At 39.8% G+C, this 18773-nt stretch overlaps 3 protein-coding genes across 3 annotated transcripts in view; 2 read left to right on the forward strand and 1 right to left on the reverse strand.

The window, feature by feature from the left end:
• LOC128882730 (cytosolic endo-beta-N-acetylglucosaminidase) overlaps window positions 1–12206 on the forward strand; it is a 49627-nt gene extending 37421 nt beyond the window's left edge. The window contains exon 8 of the mRNA XM_054134460.1: window positions 12067–12206. Within this exon, the coding sequence (XP_053990435.1) occupies window position 12067 (1 nt within the window). The 3' untranslated portion in view covers window positions 12068–12206. The remainder of the gene's footprint in view (window positions 1–12066) is intronic.
• On the forward strand, window positions 12116–13200 carry LOC128882733 (uncharacterized). Its single transcript, XM_054134462.1, has one exon. The coding sequence runs from the start codon at window positions 12116–12118 to the stop codon at window positions 12968–12970; it is 855 nt and encodes a 284-aa protein (XP_053990437.1). The 3' UTR covers window positions 12971–13200.
• An 83-nt stretch (window positions 13201–13283) lies between these two features.
• Window positions 13284–15802, reverse strand: LOC128882731 (uncharacterized). The gene is given in 2 exon segments (XM_054134461.1): window positions 13284–13511; window positions 13858–15802. A coding segment is annotated over 1 exon segment (1524 nt). The 5' UTR covers window positions 15384–15802; the 3' UTR covers window positions 13284–13511; window positions 13858–13859.
• Window positions 15803–18773: the final 2971 nt, after the last annotated feature.

An 18773-nucleotide genomic window follows, 5' to 3' on the forward strand; every position in this document is an offset into this window, starting at 1 on the left:
ATCTTGGCGATGCTGTCGTCAAAGATCGGTTCGCCTCCAATGTTTAAAATATTAGCCATTTCGTACAACGATATCTAACGATTTCAGAAATTCAACATTTGATGGAGTCAACTTCGCAGGTGATCGAATTGTCTTCTCGCCCAATGGTTTTAGACAGCCAATATTCGATACAGTGAGTTTCGCAGGCGATCGAATTGTTCTCTCTTTGTGTTCACGTGTCGTCTGCTCCGTTTCGTTCAACACAAGCATCTCCCACTACGGCCGTTGTCTCCATGCAGTCGAACAATGATCTGCTCCCCTCGAAAATCTAACAATTGACCGTCTTGATCCACGACGCGAATCGTCAAATCCGAAATGCTTCGTGCAGTGATCGGAAGGTAAATGATCTGTGTCGGTCTTTCCGATATCTTATATCCAGGTGGAACGGTAGGCGAAAACTCGTGTATCGTGTGCACGCTCTTGTTATTGCTGTACGTTGCCGTCACGCCAGCCGTCACGTTGCATTCAATGCGAATAATATTTACGTTCATTATATTGATTGGCGCATCCGATTCGTACCATTTTCGCGGTTGCAGCAACCGATTCGTCGAAAACCCCAGCAACGAGACAATAGTATTGGGTTTGGAAAAATTTATGCTGTAATCGCACTTGATTTCGCTCTTCATCGTATTGTTGTTAGCTCTAAGTATGAAGGGGTTCCCCTCATTACACTGCGAAAGCGATCGTCGCAAATACGTGTGAATGTCATCCAGCTCGTAAGATCCTTCGGGAATAATGATTTCCTTATCATCGTTATCGTAGTAAAATTTATTATTCGACAAATTTACATTCGGTATCGTGTAATAAGTTTCAAAGTCCGTAAGACCGAGCTCATAATCACCATCGCTCAGATCGATGAGCGGAAAATAGCTTACTGCGAGAATGCTACCTTGGCCGGAGAGCGTTAACGTCAGCGACATGTTCAAACGAATACTGGAGTTAAAGTGTGCAATGACTGCCCTTAAGGGGAGGTTACCGTCGAGATGCATGAAACATGCGTGAAGTTCTGGAATTTTTTTTTAATATAAAATAAATACTTTTGGATGTAGGTTTCAAAGTAATGATAATGAGTGCTTTAACGCGTGCGTATGGAAACTGGCTCCCAAACATCTTCATTGCGGTGTGAAAACAATTGAAGTAGCCACATATATATCTCTATTGGAATCTTTAATGAAAGCTACTCATCCATTTTGAAGACAATGAATACGCTAGGGATCATCGTCGGGACGAACAGCAGGAACATATATTCTTGTATAAATGAAAGATAAATTTCATTTTTTTTTATAAACAAAAAGTCCAAAATGGCGGCTCCAGCTCAGATGAAATAAATAAATGCACGACGTCGTTTGTTCTACGCGAGGCGCTTCACAGCCTTTCTAGTTTATTTGAAACAAAAACGGATGTCGAATTATTAAAGTAGAATAAATTTGAGAGGCCTTACTGTTTTTCATTTTCTAAAAATCCCCTAGATAAGAAAATGGCAGCCGTTTAAAAAAAAAAACGAATTTTTTTGCTGTTTTTTGTTTTTTGCTTCAATGAACGGAAAAAAGTGTGTCAATCAATTTTTAACAAAAATCGCTTCGTGATGGCGCCGCAAATTGAATTTCCTTTCAACTGGCGGAGGAATCATGAGAATCAGTTAATCCGTTGAAGCTGTAGAGCGCCACGCGCTCTAAGAAATACTGTTTCGAGGAAAACGCATTTAAAGTTTGAAATTCCAAGAAATCGTATTTAATGTTTGTTTTTGACAACTTACATTTAATCAGCTATTCCAGCACCATACAAAGGTCCTTCTTCTTCCTTGAAGAGCTTATTTTGAATAATCTGAAGGTTAGTTTTTTCTACCCTGGCCTTTTTTGCATAGTCGGACATATTTTTCTTCGCTGCCGCCACGCGTTTCCTGTCAGTCAGCTCTGCGAAGTTCCTGCTGTTCGTCCCGACGATAATCCCTAGCGTATTCATTGTCTTCAAAATGGATGAGTAGCCTTCATTAAAGATTCCAATAGAGATATATATGTGGCTACTTCAATTGTTTTCACACCGCAATGAAGATGTTTGGAATCCAGTTTCCATACGCACGCGTTAAAGCACTCATTATCATTTTGTGTGTTTCCACCGGTACATCTTTTCAACAAATCTTCACTAGAGAGAGCCTCGTACACTGGTAGAATGGCTTTTTGAACTGTTTCATCAAGGGCAGATTCGTGGTGAAAATCAGCAAGTTGACCAGTGGCTTCTGCGATGCGCCACTTGCACCAACTCTTTGCTCCTGGCGGGCAGTTTTCATGTCGAGGATTGTCATCCGTGGAACATTTATGGTGGAATGTTGCCCACACAGCCTTTTTCATTTCATCTACCGAATCAGGGTGCCTTCTGATAGCTAGTCCATAATACACTGTGAGGTCTTTAATCACTTTATCGGTCAACTTGCCTTTGCCTTTGCCTCCGATCCCTTTATTTTTTTTCTTGAGATTGCGTAGTCGAGTGCTCATCCGCTTTTGGACATGACCTATACATTCCTTCTTCTGTATAGCGAAGTCACTATACGGATCATAATCAAGCAGAGCACGGTAAGTTTTAGTGTATCCATCGCCGATATATGTAGCATATTTTACGCCGAGCAACTCTTCGGAGCGAGAAAACATTTCTATCATGCCATCGAATTCCATCTTACCAGCACTTCCGGAATGATTTATGCTGCAAATGTCTTTGTGAGTCTCGTACCAATCCTCATATTCCGAGGTTTCTTTTGCAGTGGACCAATTGCTGCAGTCTTGACAAAATGAAGACTTGTTCATGAAATTTACAAATTTTGTGTGTGTATTTCCCAATCAACGTTGCAATGCCGAATAACGAAGAGAAATCTCGTTTCTTCCAAGATCCGTCGCCAGATACACTCAAATGCGTTTCTTCATTTCCTGCTTCCATGTTTTTCTATTTCTCTTCGTGAACTGCCTTTTGTTGAATGATTTCGAATGTGCTCTTCGCTGCCTTATGTAGATTGCCGAGAAATGTATAGTACGTGCTATGTCCAAAGCCAGTAGACAATTCCATTAATGAACAGAAAACATTTATCGAGCGTAACCGAAGTCCCAAAATACGCATTACAAACATAAGACGACGATTTATCTCATAAGCCATATTCAGTAAAGGACTCGAAGAGATGCGGCGTTAATTTTTGCACTTACACGTGAGAAGTAAATTAAAGCCAAGTCCACGTTCACACATGCGACTAAATTTTACATCCCCGTCACATTCTTTGCACTTTAGACACTGAGATAAAAAGTTAAACACAGTTAAAAAATCAAGAACAACATAATTATGTCCAACGTCCACTTCGATGTCATCATAATTTGCATCCTTCATTTTCGTGGCTGAAGTGCTAGCAAAAAGCATTCTCGTTCTCCATTTTCTCAGCATTGTATTTAAACTTCTTCTTTCATAAACGATTTGGATGAACATCACCATGAGATTTCCGTGAGTTCGCCATTTTTGTAAAACTCTCTAAACAATCTCCGCACAACACTCTAAACAATCTCCGTACAACACTCTAATCAACTCTGTAAACAATCGCCGCACAGTTAACAATATGGTGGGTATGAATTTTCCTTACCAACCGTAGATAATATAACATTATCATTTAAAGGCCATCTATTGGCATGAAAAGGAAAACTATTCACTAATAGGAAGCGAGAAAAGCTCCTCAGCTACCTGTTTCCCAGCCGGCGCGGTGGCGGACGGTTCCGCTCAGCAGGCTATAAATTCTAAAATACCTTAGATATGAAAATATTCTTTTACCTACGTGTTCTGAACACTTTAAGGATGCAAATTATGTGAAAAAAAAAATCGAATTTTTCATCGTTATGAACGGTAACCTCCCCTTAAATTGATTGTCAACCGTCTGCAGAAACTGCAAACATAGCTGTCCACAATTGCTCTGATTATAGCGCTGATAAGGTTTGTGATTATACTCGAGTACGCTATTCTTGAAATACTGTATCAGTTCCCTCGGCGGTTGAAGATTACCAAAACTATGGAAATATATGATGCGAGTTCCCCGTTTTGCGTACGCAACCCAATGAGTACCAGGTCCCTCGAAAGTATTCAAATCTTTGTTTCGAGAGTACGCAATATCGTGTTCTCTGCAAGTTGCATCCAATGGATTGAAATCACGATCACCGCGAGCTAAATGTTTGTCCAGACATGTACCCGGGCCGCAAAATTGATACCCTGGTACGTGTAGCTCAAACGGTAATTTGTTTATTAGAGTATTTACAAGTGCTGTTCCTGTCCTTCTACGCATAGGTAACAATCTTTTTTCATAGGCGTTGGTCCGTCTATGTGCGTACGTTGATCTGGACGATCGTAATGCAAGAGACACCTACGATAAGACTGGACTTCAGGATCAGCTCTTATATGTCTCGGCAGTTTATCCCACGCGTAATGAATGTCGCTAGCGAACCGATTCAAGAGTACTATCTTTGGCACGTATTCCAATTGCTCTACAGTCAAGTCGAACAGTGTATCACTATCGATCAGTATGAAAGCCATTTCTACACTGGCTGATACGTCTGGGTCACGCTAGTATAAATACCACCAACATCGACACATACCTTTTCTTTAATTTTTTACCACAGCTACGATGCGGTTCGTACGCCAATCACCTGCGATTAAAGTGACTAATGTAGACAAAAAGGCACAGTCTGAGAAAGAGGTACGCAAACATGGAAATATCCTACCGACCTCTATACGTCCTCTATACCTCTATATGAATTGCGGCAAAACGAACGTGCTGATTAATTTGTTAGAAAGTCCGCACGGTGTTCGCTTCGAAAACGTATACGTGTACTCGAAATCATTGCAACAACCGAAATATCGATATCTAGAAAATATATTCTCTTTGATAGACGAAATTGGTTATTTTACATTTTCGAATAACAGCGACATCGTTCCACCGAGCGAGGCACTTCCGAATTCGATTTTTATCTTTGACGACATGGCATGCGATAAGCAAAACGCGGTAAGAGAATACTTTGCAATGGGTAGACACTCGGACGTTGACTGTTCCTATCTTTGTCAGACATATGCGAAGATACCGAAACATCTGATACGCGACAACGCGAACCTGCTGATCATGTTCAAACAAGATGGTACAAATCTGAAGCATGTATACAACGATCGTGTAAACACTGACATGTCTTTTGAGAATTTCTGCAAATTGTGTACCGCTTGCTGGCAAGAAAAATATAGAGTTGTAGTGATTGACAAAGACAGTGCTTTATGGAATGGTCGCTATAGAAAAGGATTTAATGACTTTGCAATATCGTAACACGTTATGGTTAAATTTGTCGAAACCACCAAATATAAAAAAATCAAGATTAAGCAGTTTACCCGATATGAACCTGATAGCCTCTACACCGACCTTTAGACCGATTAAGACAGTACCAACAACAACAACAACAACAACAACAACAAAACGCTTATCAAACGAAGATGTTTTTGAAAGTCCAAACAGTTATTTCTTGACATCTGTTCGAAGCCAATTGCAAACGCCGGAAGGCGACGCGGCGACGTAGACGTTGGTATGGATTACGTGTACGCTGTTTATCTCACCAATGATGGACTGATGCTCGGTAATAAACATGTTGACGTGGACAATGCGGATAAAATAATTATCGATGGCATACGATATTCGGGGACACCCGGCCTTTATGAACTGATATTCAAGAAAACTCCAGATAACGACATTTACACTGAGGCTGATGAACGCAAATACAGGGACATACTGCTGACAACGAGTGCGCATAAGCACAAGCACAATTCGTATGGTCAAACATTAGGCAACAGAGGATACAAGTATAATCATGTAATCGAGCCTTTATTGCAAGATAAAAAAATTGGAAAAGGCATACCGTGTTCCATGAGATTAACCAAAAATAACATTGATTACGTTCACTGGAACGATCCCACAAACTCGTAGATCGGCTCGAGGCTTCGCGTCAAGCCGGTCACAATGCTCACGACAATGAGATGCTATCGATTATCGAGGAACTTCGCGAGGCAGAATTCATTATAAATTAAGCTGCACCTTGGCGATACAGTCAATTGTTATTAAAATGTCAATCAACAAGTTTGGGTCATCGATTGGAAGAATGGAATCATACTATCAATCGAATGGAGTAGTCAGAAATTATGTACGCGACAACGCTCTTTGTGTTGTTGGCACCAATTATGATGCAAAGTCGCGCAAGATTCGACGGGTAGCACCGCCTGTAGAGGATGGCGATGCTATCAACAAGCTGTTCTTCCACGAAAACATGACAATTATAAAAAGTCGACAAGACTTATTCGACAAAAAGATAATTATGTTTCAAAATTACGTTCAGAGCTTGAAAGATCAGCTGAATAAATTAGAGAGGGATATTACCGAATTTCGAAATCTAATGCAGATGCATCAATAGCTGGACGTTGAGACTATTTACCGACCGATCAACCGACCGACCCTTGCGTTGAGCACCGATTTGATGTTTGATAAGACGTGTACGTTAAGTCTTTGCGTCAGTGTCGAGTCATACATGGCTGCGAAGAAAACTCCCAGTACCGAGAAACGGTGTCTTGTGGAAGAATTGCATGCTCCGGCCAGAAGAAATTTTCCCCGAAGACGCGTCATAGGTACATGGGTACGACGACTTATGGCAAGCAGACGTGGTCGAGATGCGACTTTACACGCGGTATAACAGAGGTTTCCATTGCGTACTCACTGTTATCGATATGCTGAGTACATATGCATGGGCCATACCCCTCAAAACCAAGAGTGGAAATGAAGTTTCCACAGCGATCGGAAAGATAATCCGAAACAGTGGAAGGTATCCGAAAAATTTGCAGACCGACAAAGGAAAGGAATTTTATAACGTAAATGTGCGAAAACTTTTGTCAAAATACAACATAAATCATTATTAAACGTATTCAGTGATGAAAGCGTCAGTTGTCGAGCGGTTTAATCGTATGCTCAAAAACGACATGTGGAAACTGTTTACGCTTAATGGAAATCATAAATGGATCGACTCGCTGCAGCAACTCGTATTACATTACAACGCGCGTAAGCATCGAATTATCGGCATGCGACCATTTGACGTTACACCAACAAACGCCTCGAAGCTCTTAACAACGGCATATAATCACGTAAAGATTGCCGCTCCCGCACGATTCAGAGTGGGAGATGCGGTACGTGTGAGCAAATTCAAAACAATTTTTGAAAAAGGTTACACACCTAATTGGAGCACTGAAATATTTACAATCGCCGAGGTTCAGAAAACTAATCCTGCAACGTATCTGCTGAAAGATGTTTATGGAAAACCAATTGGTGGAGGATTCTACGAACACGAGTTGCAACGTGTTGCCGACGCTGATGTATACTTTGTGGAAAAAGTGTTACGTCGGAAAGGGAATAAGGTGTACGTGAAATGGTTAGGATTGAATAGTGCACACAATTAATATTTTTTTTTCAAATAAATATTCAGTTTTATACATATACTTTATTATTAGTTACATTACAGTGTTTTTTGATTTACAACTAAATATATACATCTATTTAAATCGAGGTAAAAATGATTTACAAAATACATATACTGATATATCTAAAGCGGTATTTTATAATGACCCCACGGCAATGTATCTGTTGAGTCGGGTACGATATACCGCTTATCGTTGTACGGACTCAGAGCGATTTTTGATTCCGCCATTGTGTATGTTTTGTGTAATTTTTATCTTATACATGTCTGATTACGAATCATTTCAATTTCGTTTCGTAGGCATTGCGTGTAGTCGTCGAAAGTTATCATCCTGGAAACAACGTTACTTTTTACACCTTTCGCCTTTTTCGTATCTTTTTTACCATCTACACGCAGTGCATACATTTTCGCTCTGAGTCCAACAAATTTTGTCCTTATTGCCCCATTGTTTTCGTTTTTCATCAAACCGGGGACTTTTTTGTTTACAAGCGATATATCGTAAACGTTCCCTACCGGACAATCGCTAATATCAAATCGATTAATATCGCGTTTTATAGTATTATAAATATTCTCACACTCGATGTGGTAAACTATCTGTATCGGTGTACATAACTTTACATTTATCGGCATGTGTGGGTAACATGTAATCATGATGAAATTCATACAAACAAACCTTAGATATATCTAATATACACATACCCACATAGATTGGTTTGTTGAACTTCACCGCAAGCTTTCGCAGTTTGATGGCAACGAAGTTTTCGGATCTCCGCACCATATCTCCCTTCCCATTTTGTTACTAATTTTACATCGACGTGATTGCGTACATTCTCCATAGTTTTGCCAAATACCGCATTGTTCATCAATTTATACAAATTCTTTTCAAAATCGTTTGTAGCGAGAGTTCTGAACTATGCATTTAATTCAATGTAATCGCGGAGCCAGGGTGATTGTGCGAATTGGAGGACGCGGTGTACCTTTGTAATACGAATACCATGTCGCGTGCATTGCTGCAGGTTACGATAGTGGATAACGTAGCGCTCCTTATCGCGTAGAGTTGCGAGCAGCTTGTCCTCTCTTTTGTTAGGTGGTTTGGCACGTGTGGGACAGAACGGCAGGTCCGCGTGAATGTCGTGTAAGCGTTGCGGATATTCTAGATCAACCTCTAGAATATAACCCGTGGGCGAATCGGCAGTAATCGAAGAAACGTCAAAGTTTGCGACGTTGTCGACCCATCGAAATTCTGCATATGGCAATGGTTGACACATTGCCCACCCATACAGATTATTCACATCAAAGTACATCAAGTACGACGATGCTTTCGATGGATCGTAGGACTGCATGTACTTATTATTGGCTTTCGGGTATCTACCTGAACATTGACTTAATCCGCCGCGTATAGCGCATTCGATAAACATGACCATGTCGATATCTGTTAGTAATTCGAAATTAACTTTTGTATGCTTCAGCATGGCATCCCACGTAAAACCGGGCAGAGTGTAATAATACGCGGGATCAAGTCCGTAACTTGTGATACAGCTTTCACGAAAATTTTCAAAAACATCGGCCAACAGCAAGACATCTGTTTTCAAATACAAATCGCTATACTCGCCTATCGATTGAATGGAAAACCGTGTCCACACGTTCTCGGTGTGCGCGTACTCGCTCTCCGATACTGTATCACCCGTCAAGGAACTGTAAAATGATTCGCGCAATGGCAAACATGATTGTTCCAACTTTTCGGCACAGTCAATGTACTCGTACGAAAAAACACCTTTTCGCGTCAATAATTCGAAATCTTCGGTAGACAAATTTTGAAATTCGGTTCGTAAAATTCTTAATTTGCTTTTATCTAAGAAAGACGTTAATTTATCGAGACTGGTATTCAAGAATTTATATGAATCGATGTGGTTAGAAACTATTTCGATCGGCACGCGGCAATTGCTGGTCGATAATTGCTCGCGTATTAACACTTAAATTCGACAGGTATCGCTCTCGCTTCTTTGCTTCTCCCCTCTCTATCCTTTCTGAGAAACCACGAGGATCTCGCTTCGTGGAAAAGTACGAAAGTAAAGCGGTCCGGCCTAGTCAACTCCGGAATTTGAAAATGGTCTAGCCGGTCGCACACGAGTGGACGCGAGATCAGACATTCGTTGCTGCGCAGTTTTCGCTCGTTTCAAACTCATACAGTAAACCTAAATTCAAGAGCCACAGCGGTAATGACCGTATCTAGATACTGGTACTTGGCACTGGTGTCTTTTCTTCTTATTACTATTATACTAGTAGTCGTGGTTTCTATTTATATTATTCAAGTCTGGAGTTTGAGAAACGTTCTCCTTAAATTTTGTCTACATATATTCAAGGACAACTTCTGTACGTAATGGAGTCCACCATCAGACCCGTTGTATACTCGATTGAGAACATTGAGTATGTGCATCCAGAGTCCATCACGGATGCAAGAGAGACCTATCCTGCTCGCCCCTACCCGTGGTAGGGACGAATATAGGCGGCTTAAGGGTCGCACAGATTATTCTGACGTGACGTGACGTGACGTGTTCCTACCGTGGGCTGACGTCAGGCTACGTGGGCCTACGTCAGACATGAGGAGTTGTCAGACGTTTGCTCGTTGCTGCGTTGCTCATGAAACCACTATTTTGACGATCATTGCACGGCACCGTTAATTGGTTTTCGACATACAACCATGAACCGTCTGTGTCTTTTTGACATACTCGATGAAGAGGACGAAGAAATTGCTGCAACAATATGTATTGGAGCTATTCGTTCCACTAGGGAATGGGTGCATCCCATCAACATAGATAGAAATACATGTGGTGAATTTGAAACCTTAATGCCACGATTAATACAAGACGAAGAGCGTTTAAAAAATTATTACCGAATGACGAAAAATGAATTTTATCATGTTCTTACTTTAGTTGGCACAAAAATCGAAAAAAAGTGTACCCAATTCAGGGAAAGTATTTCGGCTGAAATACGGCTTGCAGTTTGTTTGAGGTAAATGCTAACACATTATTTTAAAAACGGATTTTAGAGCAATGTGAACCTGGCATCCGACTTTTAAAAAATTAATTTTTTTTCCAAATCATTTGTACCGATTTTCAAGATTTATAAAGATTTTCATATTGAAAATAAGTACAAACGATTTTGAATCACATTGAAGGAAAATCATTAAAATTGACAGTGTTACCTATTCTGCGTATCTACAATTGCTTGTAACAAATTTTGAAAATCTCTATGTCGGGTGCTGGCCTTTTCTAAAAGTTTTTTTATTTAATAATTGAAAAAATTACAAACGAATCTATTGTTGGTACAGAGAAGTACATTCTCCGAAAAAAAGTAATTTCTTAAAACTCAAGTCCCAGGTTTACATAGCTGGATTTCAGGGATAAATGAACTATCACAGTGGTTCTAAACATATTAGAAAAAGATGTTTTTTTTTGGTATTTATTGTTTTATTTCTCAATTTGTAAAAAAATATAAATATAAATATCAATGTTCCGTTCTGCAGAGACGGGCAAAACCCTAGACTTCGAATAAATCTGAAGTTTCCCGATTTGTTCGTCTCATTTCCTTCTTTGGAAAATGTTCAAAAGAGGAAACGGTAACAAACATATCGACGAATTTCAAATTTACTCGAAGCATAGGGTTTTACTCGTCTCTGCCGTTCAGGCGTCGAACATCTCTGAATACTCCTGAGACGAGGAAGATTCATGCAGAGAGTATTGGTGACGTGCGCCCTCCAACGCTGCCTCCAAAACAATATTGCTCACTTCCTTTTAAACTCTAATTTGTTCTGCAGGGCAAAGTTTTTTTACATTTTTCGCTAAACTTAAAAACAATAGTTCAACTTCATCGTTCGTGTCCACCATGTTTCTTTTTGTTCTTTTTTCATCTTCCACCAGTCTCTTCCGGAAACGTTGATTATTCTTGAAAATCCCAACGAGCTCCTGAATGGAAGAAGCCAATCGTTTCTTCACGGGAAGAGACCTCACGGGCTTCGCGGTGAAAGTGGAATCATTGCCCGTGGTGATTTCTGTGTCGGCTGCTCCTGCTGCCTCAACCGAAACCACTTCCTCGCGTGGATATTCCTCTTCTTGACAAGGAGAATTGCGACCTAACACTTGTGTTATGGCGCAATTCTCCTCATGCACGCTCTTCTCTAAGTTTCCTATGGTTTTTCGGGGTGCCAGACTTTGATTTAGAAATTCCATTTCTTTTTCGAATTTCCATTTTACGAATGTCTTGGCTGCCTGGCCCGATTTGGTAGATCTTCTATTCCGGGCTTGTATGTATGCATTCCGGAGCTTATTCCATATATTTTTGCAATCATCGCCTGAAACAAAGAAATTAGTTATTTTATCATTTTAGTTTTCAGTTATCAATTAGTTAGTTATTCTTTTATTGTCCTCTAGCAGCCAAAAGCAATAAAAGGTCACCTGGCCGCCAAATGACAAAGATTAATAAATTATTATTTATACATTTGTTTTACTATTCACAGATACTTGGCAACTGGGAGTTCGTACAAATCATTAAGATTTACTTTTCGAATGGGATATTCCACGATTGGGGAAATTATTAAAGAATGTTGTGATGCAATTTGGGAGACCTTGCAACCAATATACATGCCCAAATCCAACGAAGAACAATGGATTAAAATCGCTAAAGCTTTTTCTGAAAAATGGAATTATCCAAATTGCGTTGGAGCCCTAGACGGAAAACATGTTCATCTTAAGTGTCCTGCTAAATCTGGGTCCCTTTTCTACAATTACAAAGGATCATATTCGATAGTTTTATTAGCTTTAGTGGATGCAAATTATAAATTCATATTAGTGGATGTAGGAGCGCATGGCAAAAGCAGCGATGGTGGAACGTATGAAAGATCAGATATGTGTAAAAAATTTGTAAATAATGAATACGGTATTCCACAGTCCGAACAATTACCACACGTAATTGTTGCGGATGAAGCTTTTCCGCTTAAACCGTATCTTATGAGACTTTACAGTAGAGCGGCTATTGTAAGCGACGAGGAGAAGATCTACAATTATCGCCACTCTAGAGCTCGGCGGACGGTAGAAAGCGCTTTTGGTATTTTAGCCGGACGATGGAGAGTATTTTTGAAACCCATTGCAACGAATCTACAAACTGCAGATAAGATAATTTTAGCCGCTATATGTCTCCATAATATGTTGAGGAATACTGCAAGCAGTATTTCTCCATTTGAAGAGAAAATTATAATTAATAATGAGGTAATTCAAGGTGTTGCTAACCTTGGACTCATACGACGAAATTATATAAGAGAAGCGGTCGCGATTAGAGACAAATTTAAAAAATATTTCGTATCTCCAAATGGTTCAGCCAGCTGTCCCTGGGAGTGGGATTCAATTAGGAAAGGAAGAATTTAAATGGTGTTCGGAAAGTAATCCCTACTCTGTAAAATAATTGTATATATATTTTCTATTTTTCTCTTGTACATATTGTTATTATTATTGAAACTGCGAAATATTCTCGAGACAACACACCAACATTTTATTGTTATCGGCAAATTTCGCGTACAAATGGTACTCACTAATTAAATATATGGAAAAATAAAAATGATTGTTTTCACTCACCTGACATGCTGAGCTTTTCTCCTATCTCGTCCCAAGCCTCCTTCCTCGAATGCTGATTCCGGTATTCCCGGTTCGTCGCATCATATAGCATAGGGTTAAGGGATCATCACAGTGTGATCGCCCGAAAAATAACAGATTTTCGCGATTTTTTTTTATCGTCAGGATAAGCTAATCGGTCTGATTTTTTTTTTACAAATCAAGGCATTAATGAAGAATATAAAATGATTTTTTTTAAGTGGATTCATTTATTGTTTAACATTATCTTAATGCATAGAAAAGTGCGGTGAAAAAAAAGGTCTCTTATGGTGGCCATGATTGCGGCCGCAAATTTGATCTGAAACAAAAATTTCAAAAAGATTATTAATATATAGGACAACCACTATCGTGCTATGGAGGCTTTTTTTTATAAAAATTGACAAAATGGCGGCGGGTTGAACATAAAGTATCGAGTTTAGCCTATTTTTTCGACAGTTTTTCGTAAAAAAAAATAGGAAGATTTCAGAAAAAAAAAGCTTCTATAGCACGATAAAGAATGACGTGAAGAATGTTCTGTCAAAATTTCAAATGGATAACTCGAAAACTCTTCCTTTGAGAGTGGCCACCGTTTTGAAAAACACCATTACGAGAAAAACGCATTTAAAAGTTGGAGTGAGGAATTTTCAGATAAATCGTTTACTTACGATCAATCGGCGATGCCAGGCCCATACAATATTCCTTCTGCTTCCTCAAATTGTTCATTTTCTGCGGAACTTTCGGTTCGACGAGCTGTTCTGGCTTCTTTGCTGGCCAGAGAGCTTCGGCGTTCCGCAGTTGCGATGCGCTCCGTCCTGTATTTAGCAGCGAAGTCCGCGGCTACCGGCCCTATGGTGACCCCCATTGTCTCCAGGATTTTCAATATTGGGTCATACCCTTCGTTGAACATGCAATCTGCACAATATGTCGCGATTTCCACAGTTTGTTTCCCAGAAAATATGTGTTTGGTAGCGAGTTGCCACACGCAATGATTAAAACTCTCATTGTTATTTTGCGTGTTTGCGCCCGTACATCTCTCTAATAAATCTTCTGTGGTCAAGTCTTCGTAAATTGGCTTTAAAACCTCTTAGACATCGTCGTCGAGCGCTGGTGGATGATAATATTCGTCTAGACATCCATTAGCTTCAGCTTTCTGCCATTCGCACCACGAATCTCCTCCCGAAGGGCAACACTCATGCTGGGGATTTGCATCAATTGAGCTTTTGTGGTAAAATGTCGCCCATATTGCTTTCCTCATATTTTCAATTGAATCGGAGTTTCGACGAACTGCTAAGCCATAATATTCTGAAAGATTGGTTAATAGCTTTAGCGTCAATTGCGCTTTTTTTGGTTCGGTTTTAGCAGATTTTTCTGCTTTTGAAGTACTCGAACGAGTTCCTTTTTTCTCTTGTTTTTTCATTTGCTTGTTTGCAATTTGCTTTTTGGCTTTCCTTAATTGAATCAACCTTTTCCTTGCTTCGTTTCCCCTTTTATAAATACGTTTTGTCACATGTAAAACGCATTCCTTTTTTTTGACGGTGAGATCGTCACCATAAGGCTTGGCTTCTAATAACATTTTGAATGTTTTCGTATCTCCGTCCCCTATATAAAATCCGTATTTTGCACTATGAAATTCATCAGATCTCTTAAAAATTTCGATCATGCCATCGACCTCCATTTTTCCAGCGCTGCCTTCGTGATTCACGTTGCATTCTGATTCGTGTGTCGCCTTCCATGCCTCGAACCCGCCAGTACGCTCTTTTCCCTTCCAAAATAAGCAAGCCTTGCAAATGCTTGATTTAACCGGAACGTCCAGGACTTTATTCGTATATTTTCCTATAACAGACACGATAACCATGCGCGAAGAAAAACCGCGCTTCGACCAAGATCCATCACCAGACACCGTGAGTATAGCTGCTCGATTTTCCGCTTCCAAATTTGTTTCCTTTTCTTCGGTGCCTGCTTTTCGGATAACGGCTTCGTAGATCGTTTTTACAGCAATGTGGAGCGTCTTCAGGATCCCATAATAGGTTGTGCTATTAAAAGTTGATGTCAGATCCATCAAAGCGGTAAAATTTCTGATACCATGTATGCCGATGCCGAGCATTCGCATGACAAAATAGAAACGACGGTTGATTTCGTACGCATTGTTTATCAGCGGACAAGAATTGATCTCTGCTGGACCCGAACACATACAATCAACACAAATTTTAAATCCTAATCCTCGAATTGATTTTTTATAAAATTTCACATCACTATTGCACTTTTTACACTTCAGTAATTGTTGCAGAGCGCCGAAAACTAAACAAAATTCTATCAAAATATAGTTGAATGTTTGATCGATTTTAACTTCAAACTCCGGACTCTTTTTTGCAATTTTCGCTGCTGAAGTACTTGCAAACGTTGTATCGGTCTCGATAAAATGTCGATTTGTTCCCTTGAACCCTGCGGATCTTTTCCTATCGTATCGTGGATGTATACTCCTCGAACCTTTTCTATCGACGCAGATTTTTTAGGCATTTTTTGTCAAAAACGAACTTGTTCCGTGGCAATCTCGCGTCGACCGATTGCCCTTACCGATAGTTCAACGCGGACTCGTATTACTGTGACGCGTTGTTTCCATAACTCTATGTTGACTTTTTGAAGAGTCTATGCGACCTGTATTTTCGAAGCGGACTGACTGTTCACCGTATGGTTTCGAAGTGACGACTCGCTGTCGTCTTGACTCCCACGATGGTGTCGGAGTCTCAGGTCACACGCTGATTGGTTTTCGCAAAATTGGAAAATTACCTATCACCGTGCCTCCGTGTTCATTGGGCCCACCCTTCCTAGCTCCCTTAGAGCGTCTTCGTTTAGGAAGGGTGGGAACCTCGATCGGTAGCGGGAGGACCCTGAATGTCCGGCGATGCCGAGGCCTTTCCTCCGGGCGAACATGTGGCGAACCGAAAGTACCGTTGGGTTCGAACGTGACCGCGCCAAAGTCACCCTTCGGAAAGACCGAGTTTATGATAGGAAAGCGGCTGTTGAGGACGAGGCAAATTAAAACCTTAACATTATGGGAGGGTCATCGACTAAACTAAATTACTAAAACGACTCGAAATGTCGACTTAAAAACGGCTATTTAACGGTCCCGTCATAAATAGACTTTCGAAATTCTCGACCAGATGGTCCGTAGAACGGAACAGAACTGACGAACTTCGCGTGTTTATTCGGCGAAACTATAGAACTGAAACCCCGCAGGTAAAAAGATGGTCAAAGTTTACTTTGGGACACCAAAAATGATGAACTTCTTTTGGTACCATCTAGTAATTTTTGGTTCGCAGATTACGAAAACGTAAGTTAAAATATTAGGAATACATTCAGTTCACAATCCTTCTACAAAATTTAAAAAGCATACGCTTTGAAAGTATACGCGTGCTGGGGGGCTGGACCCCTCGAAACTATAAACATCCCTCAGGTTAACCGTGTACACACCTGCGTGGCGCGCTCACGCGGTCACGCTCCAATGCCTTTCGCTAAGAAACACTGTAGTGACCGAAATAATTCGAATTTCGATTTAAAAATTTGAGAGAATGTTTATAACCGTGTATATTATTGGATAATGCAAAAAAAATAATCGATTTTTTTTTACATTTCACACTGAGATGATCCCTTAACGGTTTCGCGTTGTCAAACCGCGCAAGGTCACGCGAGAGATTCGCGAAACGGACGGAGGGAAATCTAACGGAGTTCCCTCCGGTGGTGGTACTTTTTTTTTTATTTTTTTTTTTTAAATTATTTATTTATACAGGTCGCATTAACATCAAGGTCATTAGCGACCATAAAGATTGAATATATCTAAATTATAATTTTACATTATTGTACTTAAGTATAATTGTAAATACATTGAGTAAAGAACTATATGAAATTGTTTTGAACATAATTACAAAGTGTGATATACATTTATGTTTTTGAGGAATAATAAAACCTGGGTTATGTTTTGTCATTATTGAGACATACGTTTAAACTGTTGGGGATAGCCATATGCCGTCTTTGCGAGGAGTAGGTGTTCAACCGAGAGTGGAGTGTTACATTGGGAACATAAAGGAGGCGGACTTTGCAAAATCCTGTGTAGGTGGGTGAGATTGGTATGTCCTATGCGAAGTCGAGTGATGACTACCTGATCTCTTCTATTTTCTATAGGGGGACAGCCAAGATTAAAATTAAGAAGGTCTTGCCTTACCAAGTATAAGCCAGAGGGAGGGGAACTAGTCCACCTTATATTCCATACTTCTCTAATTTTTTTTTTAATTTGTTTGGTCAAATCTTTGTGAGAGGAGGATCGGTTTGAAGGAATTTCTTTAGCAGCCTCCTTAGCCGCAGCGTTCGCGGTTTCATTACCTAGTATTCCTACATGAGAGGGGATCAAAGAGAAAATGATTTCTTTATTAAAATTTTTGGCATTTATTAAGGCATTGAAAATGTGGATAATAATGGGATCTTGGTTTCCGGGATTAGCTAATCCTTCTAAGACACTAGCGGAATCGGTGAAAATTATAAATTTTGTATCTCGAGCAGAAATAATGAACTCAACCGCCTGTAAAATAGCAAATGCTTCACAGAAAAAAACAGAGCAGAAGTTGTGGAGTTTGAATCATTTTCGAAAATTAGGGAACACAATAGAACAGCCACATCCCTCGTTAGATTTAGAGCCATCAGTGAAAACATGTATATAATTTTCATACTTTTGAGTAATCTCGCGGAAAATATTTTGGAAGACAATGGGATTAGTGTTATCTTTCGGAAATTTACATAATGATGAATCAATTTTGGGAGAAGGGATAGACCAAGGAGGTTCGGTTAATGAAACAAACGGAAATAAAGGGGGGAAGGATTGAATAGTGTCGCTAACATAAGATTTTAAACGATGAGAAAGAGGTTTAGGGAAGTTAGAGGGAGAGGAGGAGTAGAGGTGATCAAAGTGGTTCATGAAAACCTTAGAGTATGTAGGATTAGTGGGAGTCGATTTCAATTTCGAAGCATAAGTTAGGCAAAGTTGTTTTCTCCTTAAATCTAACAGGATAACCTTATTTTCGGCCAGGATGCTAGGAATAGGACTAGTTTTGAAAGCACCCAACGCGAGCCTCAGCCCCGTGTTTTGAATCGAGTTTAGAGAGCAGAGGAGTGACTCCTTAGCGGAGCTATAGATCACACACCCATAGTCCAATTTGGAACGAATAAAGGATTTATAAATGAGAATTATAAGATCCCTATTTGCACCCCATTTTGGGGCAGAAATCATTTTTATGAGGTTTAGTCTTTGTGAAGATTCATTCTTTAGATGTTTTATATGAGCAGACCAATTTAGTTTTCGATCAAAGATTAGACCCAAAATGCTTATTTGAAAAGCCTCCTTAATTTCGTGGCCAGATAAGGATAGTTTAATACCAGAGGGAATATTATTTAGACTTGAGAAAAGGATGTATTTGGATTTGCTATTCGAGAACCTAAAACCTGTAACAGAAGACCATTTTTGAATTTTATTAAGCGTGTCTTGAATGATAAATTGGGTGGTGTGGACATTTTTTCCACTGGCGAATATAGT

This window comes from Hylaeus volcanicus, unplaced genomic scaffold (assembly GCF_026283585.1).
Source record: "Hylaeus volcanicus isolate JK05 unplaced genomic scaffold, UHH_iyHylVolc1.0_haploid 12164, whole genome shotgun sequence".
NCBI lineage: Eukaryota > Metazoa > Arthropoda > Insecta > Hymenoptera > Colletidae > Hylaeus > Hylaeus volcanicus.